At 43.5% G+C, this 24220-nt stretch overlaps 1 protein-coding gene across 3 annotated transcripts in view; it reads right to left on the bottom strand.

Annotated features, from left to right (window-relative positions):
• Positions 1 to 24220, bottom strand: part of bmp2k (BMP2 inducible kinase) — a 133684-nt gene that overhangs the window by 44248 nt on the left and 65216 nt on the right. For all 3 annotated transcript variants that reach the window (XM_048562755.2, XM_048562666.2, XM_048562843.2), the window contains 3 exons: positions 5412 to 5544; positions 3893 to 3996; positions 504 to 583 (listed from right to left, as the gene is read on the bottom strand). In XM_048562755.2, coding sequence (XP_048418712.1) covers positions 504 to 583; positions 3893 to 3996; positions 5412 to 5544 — 317 coding nt within the window. The remainder of the gene's footprint in view (positions 1 to 503; positions 584 to 3892; positions 3997 to 5411; positions 5545 to 24220) is intronic.

The following is a 24220-nucleotide window of genomic DNA, read 5'->3' as shown; positions in this document are numbered from 1 at the left end:
CTAATAGACACTGAGAAACTGTTCAGTCGTTGTACTGATTACACTTTGCATCCAACTGTAGTTCAGGAAGATTTTTACATCATTTAAATGAACTAGTTTAAAACATGAACATATTAAATACATACCACTGAAGTGAATTTGATGTATCTGTCTTTCATCTACTTTTCCCCCCCAATCCAATACAAATTTCCACTTGGGAAGCAAGCCATATCAGTTCTCTTGAGGTTCAAAAAGTAAGAAATGTGTGTACAGTGGGCATTCTACAGCAACATTCATATGATAAGAAAACAGCACTACTGTACAACTGTACAACCTTATGGACGTAAGTTTATATACAAATCAGGACAGCACAACTATTATCTGCAATGCCAGTAAGAAATTTAAAGCTTCAGCAATGCCACAATTTAAATGCCATATACGGATCGGAGTAAACTATTGTAATTGCTCTCAAGACCGGAAATCTTTTCAGTTCCTGGCAGGTCTAACTGATGCATCATAATTACCTAGCTTTTGTTTGACTCTTCTTGGCAGCTGCCTCACTTGCAGTCATGGGCTCAGGAAGTACTGCTGGGATGGGAACATTCTACAAAACAGAATTACAAAACTTAATGTTTAACAAATGAACTATTTTGCCGCAAACCTAAATATATGTAAAGCTTTTGATTTTTTTTAAAAAAGAAAAGAAATCTTGTGACAATAAAATGGAGTGTTTGGATTTCTCTAAACGTTGATGGTCCATCAGCTGATTGTAACAATGGAAGCATTCTATAAATGATGCAACTGGATGTAATCTACTGGCACAATAGGAAATTACAACACAGACTAAGCAGACATGATTACAGCGGTCAAGAATAAAAGAAGTAAAAATGAATAACAGTTTCAAAATAATCTGGGAACAATGAAGAAATGTGGACACAGGAAGGTTTTGAAACATTTAAACAGTTTTATACTGACACAGGAGTTGATGAACGCAAAAGTTACAATAATCACAAAGCTGTGAATTGTAGAATTGCAGACACGATAGGGGCATTTAATGGGCTTTTAGATAAGCGCATAAACATGCAAGAAATGGAGGGATATGTACCAAGAGCAGGCAGAAGGGATTACATTAATTTGGTGTCATGTTTGACACAACATCGTGCACTGTTCTATGTTCTACACAAGTACAAAACAGAAAACAAAACTGGGGTAATGCATATATACTATATTAATAATAGGGCATCACTAATGGTATCACCAAAAAAATCTGTCTCAGCTTTTCACTTGAAAGAAATGCTTGGCAGTCCAGAATCTAGAAACTGAAGCTTTTACTTTGCACTCATCAAAATCAGGACGGTAGAAAGAGACTTTGAAAGAGGTGAAATGTATGTACAAGTTCCATTTGCCTACAAAAAATAAGGTGTTGAGTGTTTATGTATATTGCTTCTAGCACTCTGAAATGCATCTCACTGCAAATTACGGTAGGCCCCAAGCCTGGACCCCCAATGGCAGTGGCAGTATTGCCAAGTGTGGACCCACAGCGATGGTAGCAGCGGATTCTGGACCCCCAACAGCAGGGTGCCAAGCCTGGAACTCCCCAACTGCGGCAACATCAGTGTCCTGAGCCTGGATTCTTGGCAGTGGCAGTTCCCAGAGCAGGGAATCCTGGCGACAGCAGCTGAGCAGGGATTCCCTGGGGAATTGATATCATGATTGCTATCCCTGGAGAGGGCCACGTTTGAGACTAACAATGGACCAGAAATGAACTTTTACTTAAGTAATTTCTTAGCTTTATTGTAACTCAAAACAGCACCAGATTGTGAGAGAAAACACTTTTCATTGTATCTTCAAGATATGTGACAACAAATCTTTAATTCATTAAGATCTTAGCTACATAGATGCTGCCAGACCTGTTGAGTTTCTCCAACAATTTCTGTTTTTGTTTAAAGCTTTGCTTTGTTGTTTAAGATCTTTCGGAAGAGTCACGTATAAAGTTTTGGTTGCTTTCTTTGCCTAGCAAGTCTGTATTCTTGTGTTAAAAATGGCAGCTTCAGGCCAATATACTCAGTTACTAGCCATCATAGCAAAAGTCTGCAAAAATTAAATTTATGATCCAGTAAACCAGGTTTCACTTTGCAATCTGACTTGTCTAATATTGCCATCAGCTGTAATGGAAACACGACAAATTTCAAACAATAACCAGAGAAAAAGCTAGCCCAACATCTTTCTTGAATGTAACATATACTATTTATATGAACATCCCAACCAAGTCAACACAAAGCAAAATCCCAAAGAACGTACTACTACAGTTGAGATTTGTTTGAAACAAAGCTAATTAACATAAACAGAAAGTACAAGAAAAGCTCAGCAGATCTGGCAGCATCTGTGAAGAAGAAAAAAAATCAGGGTTAACGTTTCTCGTCTGGAGACCCTTCCTTGAACCCTTCATCAAAACTCAGTATGCCTGACTTGGTGCTAGTAGCTACTAAAATATCTTCAGTAACACACAGCAAGTTCAGACAAGGAGTTATCAAAGTAATTGTGAAAACTGACCTCAAGTTATGCGACTCAAACTGTTAGGTTTTGAACCATTTTAATTAGACAGCTTTGATTCATTGTTAGTCTGTTTATAACACAGCACAAGCGGATCCAAGCTTAGCCAATGCCTTTCTCTGATCAGAATCTCTCAGAAGTCTGATTTCTAGAAAGAATTACATTTTGCCAGCAACATGGACCAACTTCAAGTTTACTGTTAAGTAATCTGTAACTTGTAGCCTCTTATTTCCTTTCTTCTGCAATGCGAGCAAGCGCGAGCATGAGAGTGCACGCAAGAGAAAACAAGTGCTGTAAACCATTTCCTATAGTTTTGATTACATTAACAAACTCTGCTTTAACCCCAAAGAACGTGCTTGGGCAGTTTTGAAGACTGGACTTCACAGGCTGTGTGTTTGGAGAAAAATACCATGCTTTGTTTGAAAAGAAAAGAGAACAATAAGGAACAAAATTAAAAACCACCTCTATTACAGACAGAAAGGGAGAATAGTAAAAGTAGTTCAATTCAACAGTCCTCTTGTCAGTGACACTAGTACAGTATAAAAGGGTTGGAAATCGGATGAACAAGTCCTTGCTCCTTTTTATTGTGCGAAGTATCTGGGAGCAGCATTGAGTGAAATACAGGCTGCAGTTTCTTAGAATTAATAATACTGATTATATCTATCACTCTGGCATGAACATCTGATAGTGTTTACTCAGTTGCAGTGCCACAAGAGATCAGAGATGTAAATTTCATTACTGGTAACCACTGCAACTTAAAAGCAAATTTTGCTGTCCAGTTACCCAAACTTGTTTGCTGGGGAATTGAATCCATCACAAGAAGCATGCATACTGCACTGTAACGTAGGAAGACAGCCCATTCCACATCAGCGGGAGAAATATTTCTAAATTTTGGTTCTATTTTGCTTTAAATCTGACTTTAGCTAAGTACTAGCAAAAGAACTCAACAAAAAACCTTTAGCAGTAAAAATTATAGAGTACTGCGTAATTTACAGAGCTGCAAAACACATCTAAAATTTTACTGCAGAGAGAGAACCTTTTCAGCTGACAGGTTCTCTGCAAAAGACAAACTAAATTGTTGAGGGTGACAAGGGCTCATCCAGGATGTGAATCCAGGATGTAAACCCATGACCTCTCGCATGCACTACACTAAACAAAAGCGAGAATAGAACAAAAGTTGAAGATGACAAGGGCTCAATCCTGATGAAGGGCATAAAGTGCGAAGCATTAACTTTTCTGCTCCTCTGATGCTGCCTGACCGTCGGTGTTCCTCCAGTTCCACATGTTTTTAAAACTAAATTGTTAGTGAGCCATCACACAAAAAAAATACACTATTTAAAAAAACAGAATGCACACTTACAAATACATTTGGCAGCAGACATTCCTTTCCAGCCAATTTAAATGCACAAGTTGAAACTTGGTAAATGTCAGGTCTCTTGTTTGGATCTGGTTCAAGCATGTATCCTTTTAAATACAAAAATCAAAAGTTAAAAATGTACAAATTAAATGCAATACTTAAATTCACAGTATATTAAACTAGATTACTTTTTTCTTTCCCTGTGTGCACCCTCCCTTTATCTGCAGTATCTGTTAGGCTCTTCAAATATTCTCACAATACAGTAACTGCTTCATAAAAAAACGTTTCAATACAAGTTAGAACTTCTTTCATTTCAATACCTTACTGTGAAATAGCACCCACAACAATTAACATCATCCATGGTTTTTAAGTTGGATATACAGGCATCCCCTGCTTAATGGGGCTTTCCTTAAGCGTCATGAATAGGTTAGTGCTGATTTTTTCATTTAATATTGAGTTTTGTTTTAATGCCATCTGTCACAGACTTTCTGCTTTGTAGTTGATACCCACATGAGCTTTTCCCCAATGCTTTCCCAGTTCTTCCCTCAGAAACCCTCTCAACCAAGTCACTCCTACCTGGATCCTGCTCCCTTCCTCCATTCTTACTTATAAAGAGTCTGTTGTTGCCATAGGTCATTTCTACCATGGTGCCCCCTCCAGTCAGGTTCTGTATATAGACACCCCAGTCAGGATCTTGGCCTGTAAAGTAAACACCCTGCCAGAGCCAGACTTTGACATGCCTCCACCATGGCTCTTGCTTCTGTCTTTGCCCTCTGTTCTACTATTGTTCGCCACTACCAGTTTCAGTCTCCTGATGCACACTGAAGTACTGGCCTACATGGAAATGAGACAACGCAGACAATTACTAGCCTGCCAACACCTGCACTGACCAATATCTACCATTAGATGCTATGATGTATGGCACTTCATATGCCATTTCTTTTTTATATAGGTGTTTCATTTTATTTTAAGTTATTTCAGGTAGGAATACACGGTACTGCCCACATTTGGTGCAACGTTTCAATCTGCACATTGTTTCTCAAGCAAAACGTGTCTGCAGGACCCAAATCTGCCTTTGACAGATTTCTAGAGGAAAATCATGCTTCACTTAAAGTCGTTTCAGAGATAGCAGGAACTGCAGATGCTGGAGAATCTGAGATAACCAGGTGTAGAGCTGGATGAACACAGCAGGCCAAGTAGCATCAGAGGAGCAGGAAGGCTGATGTTTCGGGCCTAGACCCTTCTTCAGAAAGGGTCAGAGCTACTTTTGTTTTCATCGGCAAGGCATGCAATTTCACAGCCATGTACGAGATCTTAATAGTTTGGGGTAAATACTTCAAGCTGGATCAAGCCTTGCATCCAATGCTGAATAAAATGCATCAGTGGGAAAATATAATGTCCACTAAGAGGAAGCGTAGGTGCGTAATTTTCACTTCAGTATTTCAGGAACCAATATATTTACAACTATTCCAAGTGGACTAAATAGAGCCCAAATCATTCAAAATTAAACTATTGTACATACGTATTAAGCAGTGCAATTTCTGAGAATATTTAGAGTTGTCTGGCACAGTAAAGCTCCCATCACAGATTGCAACTTGACTCTCTCCAAAGGGTAGAGTGAAGAAACAAAGTTTGTACAGCAAGCATCCAAGAGCCTAAAGAAAGAAATCAATTAACCTTTTTGAATACCAAAATTCTTAACTTTTCTTTTAATTGAAATAAGATTGCTGCAAATTCAACAGTAAACCATATAGGTACTTTATGAAAAAAAAACTTGTATATCAAAGACCTTGTATCAAATTAGCTTACAATCCATTAATGCAGAGTAAACATTAGATTCTACCTTGCGCAGTGGGGAATGAGAGTTTGGCATAACATTCTTATCTGAAGGGATGGTGAAATGCTGAATTCTGTTACATATCTAATGGTTAAAGCATTCTTAGGCAAAGCTGTTTGCCCATGATGCCATTAACTAATTATTAAACAAAGTACATTATATCATTGACTAAGATGAAGGAAACAAAGGCCAGCAAAAGTCAACCACAATTAGGAAAACACCTATTATCGCAAATTACTTTCACATAAAATAAACATATGCAGTATTCCTTATTAGGCTGCTGTTTTTTTTGGGAGGGGGGGGAGAGAGGCGAGGACAGTTTCCATGTAAACCTAGTCACCTCACTCAACAGAAAGGAGAAAAAAAAAGAGGTCAGCATAGCACAGCCTCATACACAAGGAGTGACCAGTGGCACTCACCCACCATGGTCATAGATGTGCAGGTTAGGTGGACTGGCTAAGCTAAATCACCCATAGTGTTCAAGAGTCTGCAGATTAGGTGGGTAAAAGGGGGATGTATCTGGGTGGGATGCACCAAGGGTCAGTGTGGACTTGTCGAGCCAAAGGGCCTGTTTCCACACTGTAGGGGTTCTAATTCAGTTCTGTAGTATAAAAAGCTGAGAACCTGGACATGTTAATGACATAACAATTTTAACTGGTTCAATATATTGACCTGTTAAAAATAAACTTAAGACCATAAGACATCGGAGTGGAAGTAAGGCCATTTGGCCCATCAAGTCCACTCTGCCATTTAAATCATGGCTGATGGGCATTTCAACTCCACTTCCCTGCACTCTCCATAGCCCTTGATTCCTTCTGAGATCAAGAAGTTGTCCATCTCTGCCTCGAAGGCATCTAACGTCCCAGCCTCCAGTGCACTCCGTGGCAATGAATTCCACAAACCCACCACTCTCTGGCTGAAGAAATGTTGTCTCATTTCCATTTTAAATTTAACCCCTCTAATTTTAAGGCTGTGCCCACGGGTCCTAGTCTCCCGGCCTAACGGAAACAACTTCCCATCGTCCACCCCTTCTAAGCCATACATCTTGTAAGTTTCTACTAGATCTCTCCTCAACCTTCTAAACTCTAATGAGTACAATCCCAGGATCCTTAGCCGTTCATCATACGTTTAAACCTACCATTCCAGGGATCATCCGTGTCAATCTCCGCTGGACACGCTCCAGGGCTACTATGTCCTTCCTGAGGTGTGGGGCCCAATATTGGACACAGTATTCTAAATGGGGCCTAACTAGAGCATTGTAAAGTCTCAGAAGCACATCGCTGCTTTTATATTCCAACCCTCTTGACATAAATGACAACATTTCTTAATCACGGACTCTACCGGCAAGTTAACTTTTAGAGAATCCTGGACCAACGCTCGCATATCCCCTTGTACTTCTGCTTTACGAATTTTCTCACTATTTAGAAAATAGTCCATGCCTGGGCTTGTCACAAAGCTAGCATCTACTTAAAATTAGTCCCTCTTTCGCAGATAAATAAGCTTTTTGTACATTTATGCAAAAGTACTGTGTTCACTTTTCAGATTTTTAAAAGAAACAATCTGATGTCAATTGCTGAAAATGTGAAGAATTCTTCAAGTTGAAGAAACAATTTAAGCTTTTCAGAAATATAAAAGTGTCCAGCACCAAAATGAATCAGGAGAAAATTATCAATTCTACTCCATATGGAACTTTGGTTCTCAGCTTATGATATGAAAATTAATCACCACACAGGAATTAGGCAAGCGTGCTCCATAGATTTGATCCTGATCTAGCCAGCTCAAGAACAAAATACTTTTAAGTCAAATAAAATTACCTGGGATAATTGTTACCATAAACAAAAACAGGTGCATAAGAAATGCAAGTGCAACCACACAGTTCTCACTAATGTGGGAAATTAGAAGTCTGTGAAAATTGAAGAGAAATTGTCAAATGTAGTGTTTTTTTTAATTAAAAATGCTGCCTATCAAATCTGAATACCAAAATTTTAGGTACAATAATCAGCTTCCCTGCCAAATATAAATTGAAATTGCAACTGGAAAACCAAACTGCCACAAAGGAAATAAACCAGATAGTACTGGAATTGATGAAGGCAAACCCAGCCCCTTCGACGCTGGAAAAGAAAATCCTCCTGATAATATGTAAGGTTTTGGGCAAAATTAGGAAAGTTGTCTCAAGAACCAATCAGGTGACAAAGAAACAAGATACAGACACACTCACTGAAAAGTGTCTCAGACACCACTAAATCAATCCTGAGTATACATGGTCCCATCTTTATATCTGGCCCACCAGAGATGGCAGTACAGTGATATACAGTCAAGGGTAAGTTGCATTAGGAACCCTCAACATAGATTCTGAACCCAACATAGATTCTGAACCCCATAAAACCACATGGAATCAGGTTAAACCTTCGTCAGGAAGCCTCCTAAGAGCTGACAGCACCCAATTTTGCGCACTGGCGGAGAAGGACTTGAAGCATCACAATGACAGCTTCTACTGTAATTTTAAAAAACAAGTGCAGTTAAAGCCAATGTTAGCCCCCTAATCAATGTATCATCCTCAAACACTTGCACCAACTCCAATTAGATCTCACCACCTAGAACATCTTCCACAAGGACCATTCCCTTCGCCACTCCTTAGTTCACACCACACTCCCTCACCAACCACTCCAACCCACCCAGTACCTTACGCTATAACTGTAAAAGATGCAACACTTGCCAACACACCAGCTCTCGCACCTCTATTCAGGGCCCTAAATAGTCCTTCAACTTCATCTTCTCCAATCTAGACTTTTGTATCTAATGCTCCTGATGTGGTCTTCTCTATGTTGGTGAGACCAAACATAGACTAGGTAACTGTTTCCCTTAGCATCTTCACTTGATCCACAAATGGCCAATTTAACCTCCCAGGCACCGCTCATTTCAACTCCCCACCTCACCCTCCATTCGAAATGTCCATCCTCAGCCTCCTCCAGTGTGTAGCAACTCACAATGCAAATTTGAAGAACAACTCCTTGTCTTCCACCTGGGGACCCAACAGTCCGGAGGACTCAACATCAAGTTCTCCAATTTCAAATAACCTTCCCATCCATTCCCTTCCAGCCCCAACTCCTCCCTTCTTTCTGCCTTCTGACCCTTCCTTCCAGCAACCAACCAGATTCATACCTCTCGGGAACCAACCAGGTCATACCTACTACCAATGTCCACCTATCACCACCATTTCGCCTCTATCCCTTCCATTCCCCCTCCCCCCGCCCCACCTTTATCTGCAGCTACCCCTACCCCCTGGTTCAATCCCAAAGCAGGAAATACCCAAAACATTGCCTGCTCCTGTTCTCCAGATGCTGCCTGGATTGCAGTATTCTTCAAGCTTCCTGCTTGTCTAGCTGGATTCCAGCATCTGCAGTTTATTTTGTCTCTAGCCCTCTAGAGACTGATACTGGGGAATCAACAAGGGAAGAAAAGTGAATGAAATTATCAAACGTATGCTGTGAAGGAGGCAAAATAATTATCCATGAGATACTTCAGGCTGGGCATCATTTGAATGCTTCAGTTTATTTTGCCATTATGTACTGGGCAGTCTCATCATGGAGGATGGGGATATTTGTGCAGCCTTCTCCTGCAATGATTTATTTGATTTTCCACCACAATTGGATGTGTCAGGGCTGCAAAGCTTGGATCTGATTCACTGGTTTTTGAGTCACTTAGCTCTATCAACCACTTGATATGCTTGCTGTCTGAAATGCAAGTCATCTGGTTTTGAATCTTAACCAGGTTAACAGCTCATTTTCAGGAACGGCTGTTCCTGCTCCTGATATGCCCTCCTGCACTCTTCATTCAAATACTGTTGATCTGCCAGCTTCATGATAATGGTTGAGTGGACAGTATGCTAGACCACGAGGTTGCACATTGCATTGGAGTAAAATTCTGTGACTGCTGCTGGTGGCCCAGAATGACACGAGTGCCCAGTCTTGGACCGTGAGATCTGCTCAAAGTCTTTCCTACACTACCACACACTACAATGTAAGAGACAATTAACGCAAAGGTAAGACTTTGTCTGCTTCATCTTCATTCTCATCAGTATGATCATGGACAGATGCATCTGCAGAATACTATGCTTGGGTTTTCAGAAGGCATTTGGTAATGTCCCTAAAAATTTACTGTTGGAAGTGAAAGTTCATGGTGTAGGGGCTGACATATGAGCATGGATAGTAGATCTAGCAAAAAAACAGAATATGATGAGTGGCTTATATCTGTTGTGATGAGGTAACCTTCCAACACAATGCTTCAGACGTGTTTTCCTTTTTCCTAGACCAAGGATTCCACCACCATTTTTGATAGGGCCTTCAACTACATCCGCCCCATCTTCTGCACTTCTATTCTTACCCTGATAGCAGTGTTTCCCTTTGCCCTTGCTTGTCAGACTACCAACCTCACATCTGAAGGATGGTCCTCCACTGGTCCTGTGACATCCAATGTGATGACACCACCAAACATCTACCCCTCCCTTCCAATGTCAGCCATCCAAAAAAAAATTAAAATCCTTCCTTCACCACCAAAACCTTTCCAGGCAAGTGCGGGTAATGCAAACTAGTGCTCTTCTGTCTCCTCTTCCTCACCAGCCACTGCCCCAAACAGCCTTTCTAGGTTTCAACATACTATACTCCATTTGCTGGTTAAAGTAGACTCCTCCACACTGGGAACACCGCTTGCAGAATGGGTGGCCAGTGTGTGGAACATCTCATTCTACAAGCAAAACTAGTAATTTAATGGACTGTTATTTAAAATTCCCTACTGTGATCTCACATGGACATTTATCCTCATCCTTCTGCACTGTTGTAGCAAAGGCGAACACAAATCCAAGGAGCAGAATCTAGACCTTTGAGGCATTTAACAGCATTCAATTCTCTCAAACCATCAACTCTTTCTTCTATCACCACAGTGGGCATCACCATCAGGGTGACACAGTGACTCAATGGTTAGCACTGTTGCTTCACAGCACCAGGGACTAGGGTTCGATTCCACTCTTGGGTGACTGTCTGTATAGTTGGCACATTCACCCCTTGTCTGCATGGTTTCCTTTGGGTCCTCCAGTTTGCTGCCACAGATTAGGTGGACTGGCCATGCTAAATTGTCTGTAGTGTCCAAGGACGTGCAGAATAATTAAATTGGTAATAAAAAGAAATGCAAGGTTACAAAGTTTTGTTGGGCGGGGGGGGGGGGGGGGTAAATGAAAGAATCTGGGTAGTATGCTCTCCAAAAGGGTCAGTGTGACCTGATGGGCTGAATGGTCTGTTTCCACACTGCCGAGATCCTATGATTTACCTCACCACGCTTCAAATCTCATTTTTCATGATTTTCAACACAGGTGTACGTTATTCTGCCACTCACCCATTCTCAGCAACTTTTTTTTTCTTTCCTACAACCACTACCATTCCTTTGCCTTTTGAACCATGTACCCATCTATCAGTTAATTTCTCCTGCCCTTCACATTATCATAGGCCTTGCCTTTGTTATTCCTCCCACGTTTCACTTGCTTAAAATGTATTACGTGACAACTTTCAGCTCTGAAAAAAGATCCTTGACTTGAGACCTTAACACTGCTTCTCTCTCCACAGATGCTACCAGACGGACTTATCACTTCTGGCATTTTGTTTTCTTTATTTCATATTTCCAGAGTTTACATTATTTTGCTTTTACACAACTGCTCCACCATCAGTGACCATACCATCAATTGCCTACACCACAAACTCTGAAATTTCTTCCTTACACTCCTCTGCTCATTTCTTTTTCTATTCATTTTGTGGGATGTGGGGTCACTGGCTGGCCAGCATTTCTTGCCCATCCCTAGGTGTCCTTGAGAAGGTGGAGGTGAGCTGCCTTCTTGAACCGCTGCATTCCTCTTGCTTGGGTTGACCCACAATGCTATTAGTGAGGGAATTCCAGGATTTTGACCCAGTGACAGTGAAGGAACGGCAAATTATTTCCAAGTCAGGATGGTAAGTGACTTGGAAGGTGGAGATGGTAGTGTTCCCATATATCTGCTGCCCTTGTCCTTCTAGATGGAAGTGCTGACTGAGGATTTTTGGTGAATTTCTGTAGTGCATCATGTATACAGTACACACTGCTGCTACTGACAGTCAGTGGTGGAGGGAGTGGATGCTTGTGGATGTAGTGCCAATCAAGCAGGCTGCTTTGTCCTGGATGGTGTCAAGCTTCTTAGACAATAGACAATAGGTGCAGGAGTAGGCCATTCGCCCCTTAGAGCCAGCACCACCATTCACTATGATCATGGCTGATCATCCACAATCAGTATCCTGTGCCTGCCTTATCCCCATAACCCTTGATTCCACTACCTTTAAGAGCTCGATCTATCTCTTTCTTGAAAGTATCCAGAGACTTGGCCTCCATTGCCTTCTAGGGCAGAGCATTCCATATATCCATCACTCTCTGGGTGAAGAAGTTTCTCCTCAATTCTGTTCTAAATAGCCTACCCCTTATTTTTAAACTGTGTCCTCTGGTTCTGGACTTCCTCCGTCAACAGAAACATGCTTCCTGCCGCCAAGTGTACAATCCTTTAATTATCTTATACGTCTCAATCAGATACCCTCTCATCCTTCTAAACTCAAGTGTATACAAGCCCAGCTGCTCCAATCTTTCAACATATGATAGTCCTGCCATTCTGGGAATTGACCTCATGACCCTACGCTGCACTCTCTCAATAGCCAGAATGTCCTTCCTCAAATTTGGAGACCAAAACTGCACACAATGCTCTAGGTGCGGTCTCACCAGGGCCCTGTACAGCTGCAGAAGGACCTCTTTGCTCCTATACTCAATTCCTCTTGTTATGAAGGCCAGCATGCCATTAGCTTTCTTCACTGCCTGTTGTATCTGCATGCTTGCTTTCATTGACTGACGTGCAAGAACACCCAGATCTCGTTGTACTTCCCCTTTACCTAACTTGACTCCATTTAGATTGTAATCTGCCTTCCTGTTCTTGCCAAAGTGGATAACCACATATTTATCCACATTAAACTGCACCTGCCATGCATCCGTCCACTCAACTAGCCTGTCCAAGTCACCCTGTATTCTCATAACATCCTCCTCACATTTCACCCTACCACCCAGCTTTGTCTCATCAGCAAATTTGCTAATATTACTTTTAATGCCTTCATCTATATCATTAATGTATATTGTAAATAGCTGCGGTCCCAGCACCGAACCTTGTGGAACCCCACCGGTCACTGCCTACCATTCCGAAAGGGACCCGTTTATCATTACTCTTTGCTTCCTGACAGCCAGCCAATTTTCAATCCAAGCCAGTATTTTGCCCCCAGTACCATGTGCCCGAATTTTGCTCACTAATCTCCGATGTGGGACTTTATTAAAGGCTTTCTGAAAGTCCAGGTATACTACATCCACTGGCTCTCCCTTGTCCATCTTCATAGTTACATCCTCAAAAAATTCCAGAAGATTAGTCAAGCACGATTTCCCCTTTGTAAATCCATGCTGACTCTGACCTATCCTGTTACTGCTATCCAAATGAATCGTAATTTCATCTTTTATAATTGACTCCAGCATCTTTCCCGCCACTGACGTTGGGCTAACCTGTCTATAATTCCCTATTTTCTCTCTCCCTCCTTTCTTGAAAAGTGGGACAACATTAGCCGTCCTCCAATCCACAGGAACTGATCCTGAATCTATAGAACATCGGAAAATTATTACCAATTCGTCCACGATTTGTAGAGCCACCTCCTTAAGTACCCTGGGATGCAGACCATCAGGTCCCGGGGACTTATCAGCCTTCAGACCTAACAATCTATCCACCACCATTACCTGCCTAATATAAATTCCCTTCAGTTCATCCATTACCCCAGGTCCTTCAGCCACTATTACAATCGGGGAGATTGGATCTGTCTTCACTAGGGAAGACACAAGCAAAGTACCTATTAAACTCTTCTGCCATTTCCTTGTTCCCCATAATAAATTCACCCATTTCTGACTTCAAGGGCCCAATTTTAGTCTTAACCATTTTTTTTCTTTTCACATATCTAAAAAAGCTTTTACTATCCTCCTTTATATTTTTGGCCAGTTTGCCTTCGTATCTCATTTTTTTCCTCCACATATTCCCTTTTTAGCTATCCTCTGTTGCTGTTTAAAATTTTCCCAGTCCTCCGGCTTCCTGCTCATGTTAGCTATGTTATACTTCTTTTTTTTATCTTTATACAGTCGTTAACTTCCTTCATCAGCCTCGGCCACCCCTGGCTCCCCTTAGGATCTTTCTTCCTCTTTGGAATGAACGGATCCTGCACCTTCTGCAATATCTCCAGAAATACCTGCCATTGTTGTTCTACTACCATCCCTGATAGGGTATTGAACCATTGAACTTTGGCCAGCTCCTCCCTCATAGCTCCATAGTTCCTTTCGTTCAACTGCAATACTGACACTTCCGATTCTCCCTTCTCCCTCTCAAATTGCAGATTAAAACTTATCATATTATGGTCACTACCTCCTAATGGCTCCTTTACCTTGAGGTCCCTGATCAAATCTGGTTCATTGCACCACACCAGATACAGAATTGCCTTCTCCCTGGTAGGGTCCAGTACCAGCTGTTCCAAGAATCCATCTCAGAGGCACTCCACAAACTCCCTTTCTTGGGTTCCAGTACCATCCTGATTCTCCTAGTCTACCTGCATGTTGAAATCCCCCATTACAACTGTAGTGATACCTTTGTGACAGGCCAATTTCAACTCCTGATTCCGCTTACACCCTACATCCAGACTCCAGTTTGGGGGCCTGTAGATAACGCCCATTATGGTCTTTCTACCCTTAGAATCAGGAGATGTAGAGTCAGTATGGATAGACCTGAGGAATTCTATGTCCCACCTCACAAGGGACTGAATATCATTCCTCCCAACAGGGCCACCCCACCCCCCCTGCCCATCAGTCTGTCCTTTCGATAGCACGTATAGCCTTGAATATTCATTTCTCAGGCCCTGTCCACTTGAAGCCACGTCTCAGTTATCCCAACAACATTGTCCTTGCCAATTTCCAACTAAGCCTCGAGCTCATCCAGCTTATTCTTATGCTTCGTGCATTCATATATAATATTTTTAATTTGTTACTCCCTCACCCTTCCTATCAATCCCTATTTCACTTGGCCATTCTGTATGAACCTTTCTTGAGTTTTCTGCTCGGTTGATTCTGTTGTCTTTCTTAACTTCTCTTATTTTCACTTTCCCTTTAACTTAATTCTTACATTTCCAGTTTGTCCCCTCCCCCCACTACTTAGTTTAAACACACCTGCATTGCAGTGGCAAACTTGCCTGTCAGAATGCTGGTCCCCCACCTATTAAGGTGCAACCCGTCCCTCTTGAATAATTCATCCTTACCACAAAACATACCCCCGTGATCCAAGAATTTAAATACTTGCTTTCTGCAACAGTTCCTCAGCCACACATTCAAGTCCATTATCTCCCTTTCCCTACCCTCTCCAGCCAGAGGAACTGGAAGCAAACCGGAGATAACCACCCTGGAAGTCCTGCTTTTCAGCCTTCTTCCGAGTCCTATGAAGTCCCACTGCAGAATGTCCCTCCTTTTCTTCCTGACGTCATTTGTGCCGACACGTACCACCACCTCTGGCTCTTCACCTTCACTTTTGAGGATTCTCTGCGCTCTGTCAGCGACGATGCTGGATCCTGGCACCAGGAAAGCAACACACCATCCTCAAATCCTGCCTGTTGCCACAAAAATCCCTTTCAGTCCCTCTTGCTATGGAGTCCCCTATTACCATGGCTCTGCATGATGTCTGCCTCCTCGCCAATTTTCGATTGGCAGACCTGTCCGCCTCTCGGACTGGCAGTGTCATCCTACTCGACAGTTTCCAAGAGAGTCAACCTGTTCACGAGAGGTACTTTCCCAGGGGTCTCTTGTACTTGAATCATCTCTTCCTTCCTCATCGTCATCTCCCTTCTCTCTTCTGGTATCCTTGGTGTAATGTCCTCGCTGAAGGTCCTGTCCAGAAAATTCTCGTTCTCTCGGATGAGCATGAGGTCATCTAGCTCTTTCTTTAGTGCTGCAACGTGCTCCTTCAGAAGCTGAATGTGTACACACTTTCCACGGCTATAGGAGCCAGAGACACCGTCAGTGTCCCTGACCTCCCACATCATGCACGAAGCACACTGAATCAGCTTGGCAGTCATGTCTTCACCCTCTTCAACGGTAACGTAATCTCCTCACTCAGCCTCTTCACCAAGACTCCAGAGCCAAAGACGCGCACTTCTCACACCAGACACTTCCCTCAATCCCCATTTTTCTTTCTGCGAGTCTGTGCACTATTAATTACGTTAGGGGAGGAGGGTGGGAGGGAGGCCCTAGCGTGTAGGACCTGGGGCCTAGAACACGCCTGCTTAAATAGCACTCACCAACCTTCCCTACTGCCTCCATACTACGACCTCACTTCTGCCCGGCTCCCGCCACTCTCTGCTGCAAAAAGTATTGCTGGGGCTGCACTCATCCAGACAAGTGGGGAGTATTCCATCACATTCCTGACTTGCGCCTTGCAGATGGTGGACAAGCTTTGAAGAGTCAGGAGATGAGTTACTCACCACAGTATTCCCAGCTTCTGGCCTGCTTTTGTAGCCACTCAGTTTATGTAATGAGTCCAGATTTCTAGTCAATGGTATTCCCCAAGATTTTGACAGCGGGAGACTCAGTGGTACTAATACCATTGAATGTCAAGGGGCAGTGGCTAGATGGTCTTATTGGTGATGGTCATAGCCTGGCATTTGTGTGGCATGAATGTCATTTCCCACTTGTCAGCCCAAACCTGGATATTGTCCAGATCTTGTTGTATGTGAACATGGGCTGCTTCAGTACCTGAGGAGCCACGAATAGTGCTGAAATTGTGCAATCAATCATCGGCGAACATCTCCAATTCTGACCTGATGGTGGAGGAAAGGTAATTGATGAAGCAGTTGAAGATGGTTGGGTGTAGGACACTACCCCGAGGAACTCCTGTAGAGATGACCCGGAGCTGATATGATTGACCTCCCACAACCTCAACCATCTTCCTATGTGTCAGGTATGACTCCAATCACCGGAGCATTTGCCTCCTGATACCCAGTGATTCCAGGTTTGCTAGGGCTCATTGCTGCCATATGCAGTTGAATGCAGCCTTGATATCAAGGGTTATCACTCTCAACTCACCTCTGGAATTCAGCTCTCTTGTCCATGTTTTGAACCAAGGCTGTACTGAGGTCAGGAGCCGAGTGGCACTGGCAGAACCCAAAACGGGCATCACTGAGCAGGTTATTGCCGAGTAGGTGCTGCTTGATAGCACTGTTGATGACACCTTCCATTAATTTACTGATGATCGCAAGGAGACTGATGGGGCAATAATTGGCCAGGTTACATGTGTCATGCTTTTAACGTACCAGACATGCTTGGGCAATTTTCCACATTGTCAGGTAGATACCAGTGTTATAACTGTACTGGAACAGTTTGGCTAAGGGAGCGACAAGTTTTGGAGCACAAGTCTTCAGTGCCATTGCAAGAATGTTGTCAGGACCCATAGTTTTTGCAGTATCCAGTGTCTCCAACCGTTTCTTGATATCACGAGGAAAGAATCGAATTGGCTGAAGACTGGTATCTGTAATGCTGGGGATTACTGGAGGAGGTGGAGATGGATCATTCACTCGGTACTTCTGGCTGAAGACTGCTGCCAATGCTTTAGCCTTATCTTCTGCACTGATGTGCTGGACTCTTCCATCGTTGAGGATGGGGTTATTTGTGCAGCCTCTTCCTCCTCCAGTTACTTGTCTAATTGTTCGCCACCATTCATGACGGGATGTGGCAGGATTGCAGAGCTTAGATCTGATCTGTTGGTTGTGGGAGCGCTTAGTTCTATTTATCACTTGCTGCTTTTGTTGTTTCGCATGCAAGTAGTCCTGTTTGGAGGCTTCACCAGGTTGATATCTCATCTTCAGGTATACCTGGTGCTGCTCCTGGCATGCCCTTCTGCATTTCACTGAACCAGGGGTGATTGCCTGGCTTGATGGTAATGGTTGAGTGGGGGATATGCCAGGCCATGAGGGTAAAGATTGCGATGGAATACAATTCTGCTGCCGTTGATGGCCCACAGCGCCTTATGGATGCCGAGTCTTGAGCTGCTACATCTATGTGAACTCTGTCCCATTTAGCACGGTGACAGTGCCGCACAACATGATGGATGTTGTTCTCAATGTGAAGGCGGGACTTCGTCTCCACAAGGACTGTGTGATGGTCAGTCTTAGCGATACTGTCACGGACAGATGTAACTGCAGCTGGCAGATTAGTAAAGATGAGATTAAGCATGTTTTTCCCTCTTGTTGGTTTCCTCCCCACCTGCCACAGACCCAGTCTAGCAGCTATGCCCTTTAGGACCTGACCAGCTCAATCAGTAGTACTGTTGCTGAGCCACTCTTGGTGGTGGACTTGAAATCCCCCACCCAGAGTGCATTTTGTGCCCTTGCCATCCTTAGTGCTTCCTCCAAGTGTGGCTCAGCATTGAGGAATACTGATTCATCAGCTGAGGGAGGACGGTATGTGGTAATCAGCAGGAGGTTTCCTTGCCCATGTTTAACTTGAAGCCATGAGACATCATGGGGTCTGGAGTCAATGCTGAGGACTGCTAGAGCAACACTCTCCTGACTGTATACCACTGTGCCACTCCCTTTCCTGCCAGTGAGACAGGACATATCCAGGGACGGTGACGGTGGTGGTGTCTGGGACGTTGTTTGTCAGGTATGATTCTGTGCGTATGACTATGTCAGGCTGTTGCTTGACTAGTCAGTGAGACAGCTCTCCCAATTTTGGCACTAACCCCCAGATGTTAGTGAGGAGGACTTTGCAGGGTCAACAGGACTGTTTCTGCCGTTGTCTTTTCCGGTGCCTAGCCCGATGGCAGGTGATCCATCCAGTTCCATTCCTTTGAGTCTTTGTAGCAACTGGTACAACTGAGTGGCTTGCTAGGCCAGTTCGGAGGGCAGTTGAGTGTCAACCACATTGCTGTCAGTCTGGAGTCACATGGAGGCCAGACCAGGTGAGGGTAGCAGATTTCCTCCCAGATGGGTTTTTCCAACGACTGATTTCATGGTGATCGGTAGATTTTTAATTCCAGACTTTTTTGTTTGAATTCCAATACCACCATCTGCCATGGTGGCATTCAAACCCAGGTCCCCACATCATCAGCTGGGTTGCTTGATTAATAGGCTAGCAATAATATCACTAAGCCATCGCCTACCCTTTTTCCTTCGGTATTTCTTTTACTCTATCTCTGAACAAAGTTTTGGTTACCTTAGTTTATAACTGCCTGTGGCACACTTTATTTTAGAATGCTGTAATGATTTGTTACATTGTGGACAAAAACAGTTATTATATCAGGTGGAATTCTTAACCTTGAGATTTTGCACTGTAAATTGTAAAAATAGCTAAGCTTCTTGCTTCTTTCAGAGATATTACAAACCGTAGAAAGATGGTCAAGTTTAAAAGAAGTCTCACCCAATCGGATTAAAAAAAGTTCAAATTTGAATAAGTTTCACTTAAGCAGACTCTACGTTGTATTTGATGGTTTATAAGATCAACAAACAGCAACCCATAATTCCCCAATATGTACTCTGGATGACAGATTTCATAGCAGCCTTACGATGTGCAAATAGGCCATATGTCCAACAAATCCGCTTTTCTTCAGCGGAGAGCGGCGGGAGCCGGGGGGGGGGGGGGGGGGGGGGGGTAGTGAGGTCAGAGCTGAGAGGCAGTTAGGAAGGTAAGCGACCGTTACTTAAGCACTTATCTCGAAGCCCCAGGTCCTACACAGTAGGGCCTCCCTCCCTCCCTCCTCCTCTAACCTAATTAAAAGTCCACTGACTCGCAGCAGGAAGAGCGGGACCGTCGATCAGAGGCCTACAGGTGGGTGAGTCTCTATTTTAAAGATTAGCAAATGCCTACCTTGACCGTCGGAGCCCTCCATTCCTGTTCCAGCAGCAGAAAGAGCGGGAACTCTAACCCAGAAGGACTCTCGTGTGTTGTTAAGGGAAGGCTTTTCAATTTATATCCTTGTGTATTGTGTAATTTATTAGAAGTTTAATTGCTTAATTGAAAAAGAGTGTAGCAGAAAAGTACTAGAAAGCATTTAATACATAAGTTGTAAAAGTTAACTAAATAAGTAGTAATGGCTGGACAGGTGATGTGCTGTAGCTGTATGGTGTGGGAGCTGGCTGATCCCATTGTGAATGGCAGTGACCACATCTGCAGCAAGTCTTGGTTGCTGAAAGAACTCTGGATCAGAGTAAATGATCTGGAATCTGAGCTTCAAACTCTGCGGCACATCCAGGAGGGCAAGAGTTACCTGGACACTTTGTTTCAGGAGGCAGTCACATTTGGGTAAATAACTCAAATTCAGAAAGTGTTCACAGGCAGGTAGGGGTATTCAGAGTTCAGGAGTGCAGGAGCCTCAGCCCTTGACCTTGAGCAACAGGTATGAGATTCTTGCTCCCTGTACGGTTGAAGAAAAGGACTGTGGACAGGATGAGCCAGCTGACCACGGCACCGTGGTGCAGAAGGTCATTCAACAGCGGGGAGCAAGAAGACAGGTAGTTGTTATAGGGGATTCTATAATTAGAGGGACAGATAGTATCCTATGCAAGCCAGATCGGGAGTCCCGCGTGGTGTGTTGCCTACCCGGTGCCAGGGTGAGGGACATCTCCGACAGGGTTGAAAGGATATTGGAGCGGGAGGGGGAGGATCCAGTTGTTGTGGTCCACGTTGGGACTAACAACATAGGCAAAGCTAGGGTAGAGGACCTGTTCAGGGGTTATGAAGCACTAGGAAAGAAATTGAAGTACAGGTCCGCAAGGGTCATAATCTCCGGATTACTGCCCGAGCCAGGTGCCAATTGGCATAGGAAAAAGAAAGTTAGGCAAGTAAACACGCGGCTAAGGGATTGGTGTGGGTAAGAGGGATTCCATTTCAGGGGGCATTGGCATCAGTTTTGGAACCGGGGGGGGGGGGGGGGGGATCTGTACCGTTGGGACGGTCTCCACCTGAACCGATCTGGAACCAGTGTTCGAGCGAAAAGGATAAATAGGGTGGTCAGTAGGACTTTAAATGAGTGAATCGGGGGGGGGGGGGGGGGAAGGGAAAGTGAAAGAGACAGGGAGTATGGAGTTAAATGGAAAGATAAGCAACACGATAGCATGTGCACAGGTGGATTTAAGCTCGAGGCAGACTAGGAATACAGCAAAAAAGGATAGCTTAAGACATCTTGGGATTTCCAACCTCTCTAAAAATGATAAGAAAGCTAGCATTAAGACACTATCTAAATGCTCGTAGTATTCGCAACAAAGTAGATGAATTAACAGCACAAATCCTCTTGAATGATTATGATGTGGTAGGCATCACAGAGACATGGTTGCAGGGAGTTCAGGACTGGCAGTTAAACATCTAAGGATTCACAACATATCGAAAAGACAGGGAGGTGGGCAGAGGGGTGGGGTTGCCTTATTAGTTAAGAATGGAATTAAATCTACAGTATTAAATGACATAGGGTCAGAACATGTTACCAGGATGCTGCCTGGACTGGAGGGCTTATCTTATGAAGAGAGGTTGACTGAGCTCGGTCTCTTTTCATTGGAGAAAAGGAGGAGGAGAGGGGACCTAATTGAGGTATACAAGATAATGAGAGGCATAGATAGAGTTGATAGCCAGAGACTATTTCCCAGGGCAGAAATGGCTAGCACGAGGGGTCATAGTTTTAAGCTGGTTGGTGGAAAGTATAGAGGGGATGTCAGAGGCAGGTTCTTTATGCAGAGAGTTGTGAGAGCATGGAATGCGTTGCCAGCAGCAGTTGTGGAAGCAAGGTCATTGGGGTCATTTAAGAGACTGCTGGACATGTATATGGTCACAGAAATTTGAGGGTGCATACATGAGGATCAATGGTCGGCACAACATTGTGGGCTGAAGGGCCTGTTCTGTGCTGTACTGTTCTATGTTCTATGTGGAGTCTGTGTGGGTGGAATTGAGGAACCACAAAGGCAAAAAAACTATAATGGAAGTTATGTGCAGACCTCCTAACAGTGATCAGGACCAGGGGCGCAAGATGCACCAAGAAATAAACAGGGCATGTCAGAAAGGCAAGGTCACGGTGATCATGGGGGACTTCAATATGCAGGTGGATTGGGTGAATAATGTTGCTGGTGGATCCAAAGAAAGAGAATTCATGGAATGTTTGCAGGATGGCTTTTTGGAACAGCTTGTGATGGAGCCCACAAGGGAGCAGGCTATTCTGGACCTTGTGCTATGTAATGAGCCAGATTTTATAAAAGACCTTAAAGTAAAGGAACACTTTGGAGGCAGCGATCATAATATGGTAGAGTTCAGTCTGCAGTTTGAAAGAGAGAAGGCAAAAATCGGATGTAATGGTGTTACAGTTACATAAAGGTAATTCCAGGGGCATGAGAGAGGAATTGACGAAAATCGACTGGAAGCAGAGCCTAGCGGGGAAAGACAGTAGACTAACAATGGCAGGAGTTTCTGGGTGTAATTGAGGGCACAGTACAGAGGTTCATCCCAGAGAAAAGATAGATTATCCGGGGTGGGATGAGACAGCCATGGCTGACAAAGGAAGTCAGGAAATATATCAAAGAAAAAGAGACAGCCTATAAAGTGACCAAGAGCACTGGGAAATCAGAAGATTGGGAAGGCTACAAAAACAGACAGACAGAGGATAACAAAGAGAGCAATAAGGAAGGAGAAGATCAAATATGAAGGTAGGCAAGCTAGTAATATTAGAAATGATAGTAAAAGCTTCTTTCAATAGATAAGAAACAAACGAGGGGCAAAAGGAGATATTGGGCCGCTCCAAAATGATGCTGGAAGGCTAGTGATGGGAGATAAGGAAATAGCTGAAGAACTTAAAGTACTTTGCATCAGTCTTCACAGTGGAAGACATGAGTAGTATGCCAACAATTAGGGAAAGCCAGGGGGCAGAGTTGAGTACGGTAGGCATTACAAAAGTGAAAGTGCTAGAAAAGCTAAAGGATCTAAAAATTGATAAAGCTCCGGGCCCCAATGGGCTACATCCTAGAGTTCTGAGGGAGGTGGCGGAGGAAATAGCGGAAGCTTTGGTCATCATCTTTCAAAAGTCACTGGAGTCAGGGAAAGTCCCAGATGATTGGAAAATTGCTGTTGTAACTCTCTTGTTTAAGAAAGGATCAAGGCAAAAGATGGAAAATTATAGGCCGATTAGCCTAACCTCGGTAGTTGGTAAAATTCTAGAATCCATTGTCAAGGATGAGATTTCTAAATTCCTGGAAGTGCAGGGTCAGATTAAAACAAGTCAGCATGGTTTTAGTAAGGGGAGGTCATGCCTGACAAACCTGTTAGAATTCTTTGAAGAGGTAACAAGTATGGTAACAAGTAAGTTAGACCAGGGAAACCCAGTAGAAGTTATCTTGTCCAGACTTCCAAAAGGCCTTTGATACAGTGCCTCACAGGAGGCTGCTGAGTAAGGTGAGGACCCATGGTGTCCGAGTTGAGCTACGGGCTTGGATCGAGGATTGGCTGAGTGACAGAAGGTAGAGAGTTGGGATAAAAGGCTCTTTCTCGGAATTGCAACCAGTGATGAGTGGTGTCCCGCAGGGTTCAGTGTTGGGGCCACAGCTGTTCACCTTATATATTAATGATCTGGATGAAGGGATTGAGGGCATTCTGGCAAAGTTTGCCGATGATACAAAGATAGGTGGACAGGCAGGTAGTACTGAGGAGGTGGGGAAGCTGCAGAAAGATGTAGACAGTTTAGGAGAGTGGTCCAGGAAATGGCTGATGAAATTCAGTGTGAGTAAATGTGAGGTTTTGCACTTTGGAAAAAAGAATACAGGCATGGACTATTTTCTAAACGGTGAGAAAATTCGCAAAGCAGAAGTACAAAGGGATCTGGGAGTGTTGGTCCAGGATTCTCTTAAGGTTAACTTGCAGGTAGAGTCTGTAATTAAGAAAGCGAATGTAATGTTGTTGTTTATCTCAAGAGGGTTGGAATATAAAAGCAGCGATGTGCTTCTGAGGCTTTATAAGGGTCCAGTTAGGCCCCATTTAGCATACTGTGTCCAATTTTGGGCCCCACACCTCAGGAAGGACATACTAGCCCTGGAGCATGTCCAGCGGAGATTCACACGGATGATCCCTGGAATGGTAGATTTAGCGGATGATGAACGGCTAAGGGTCCTGGGATTGTACTCATTAGAGTTTAGAAGGTTGAGGGAAGATCTAATAGAAACTTACAAGATAATGTATGGTTTAGAAGGGGTGGATGCTGGGAAGTTGTTTCCGTTAGGCAGGGAGACTAGGACCCGTGGGCACAGCCTTAAAATTAGAGGGGGTAAATTTAAAACTGAAATGAGACGACTTTTCTTCAGCCAGAGAGTGGTGGGTTTGTGGAATTCATTGCCACAGAGTGCAGTGGA

This window comes from Stegostoma tigrinum, chromosome 1 (assembly GCF_030684315.1).
Source record: "Stegostoma tigrinum isolate sSteTig4 chromosome 1, sSteTig4.hap1, whole genome shotgun sequence".
NCBI classification, from domain to species: Eukaryota; Metazoa; Chordata; class Chondrichthyes; order Orectolobiformes; family Stegostomatidae; genus Stegostoma; species Stegostoma tigrinum.
This window is presented reverse-complemented; position numbering and strand designations above follow the sequence as displayed.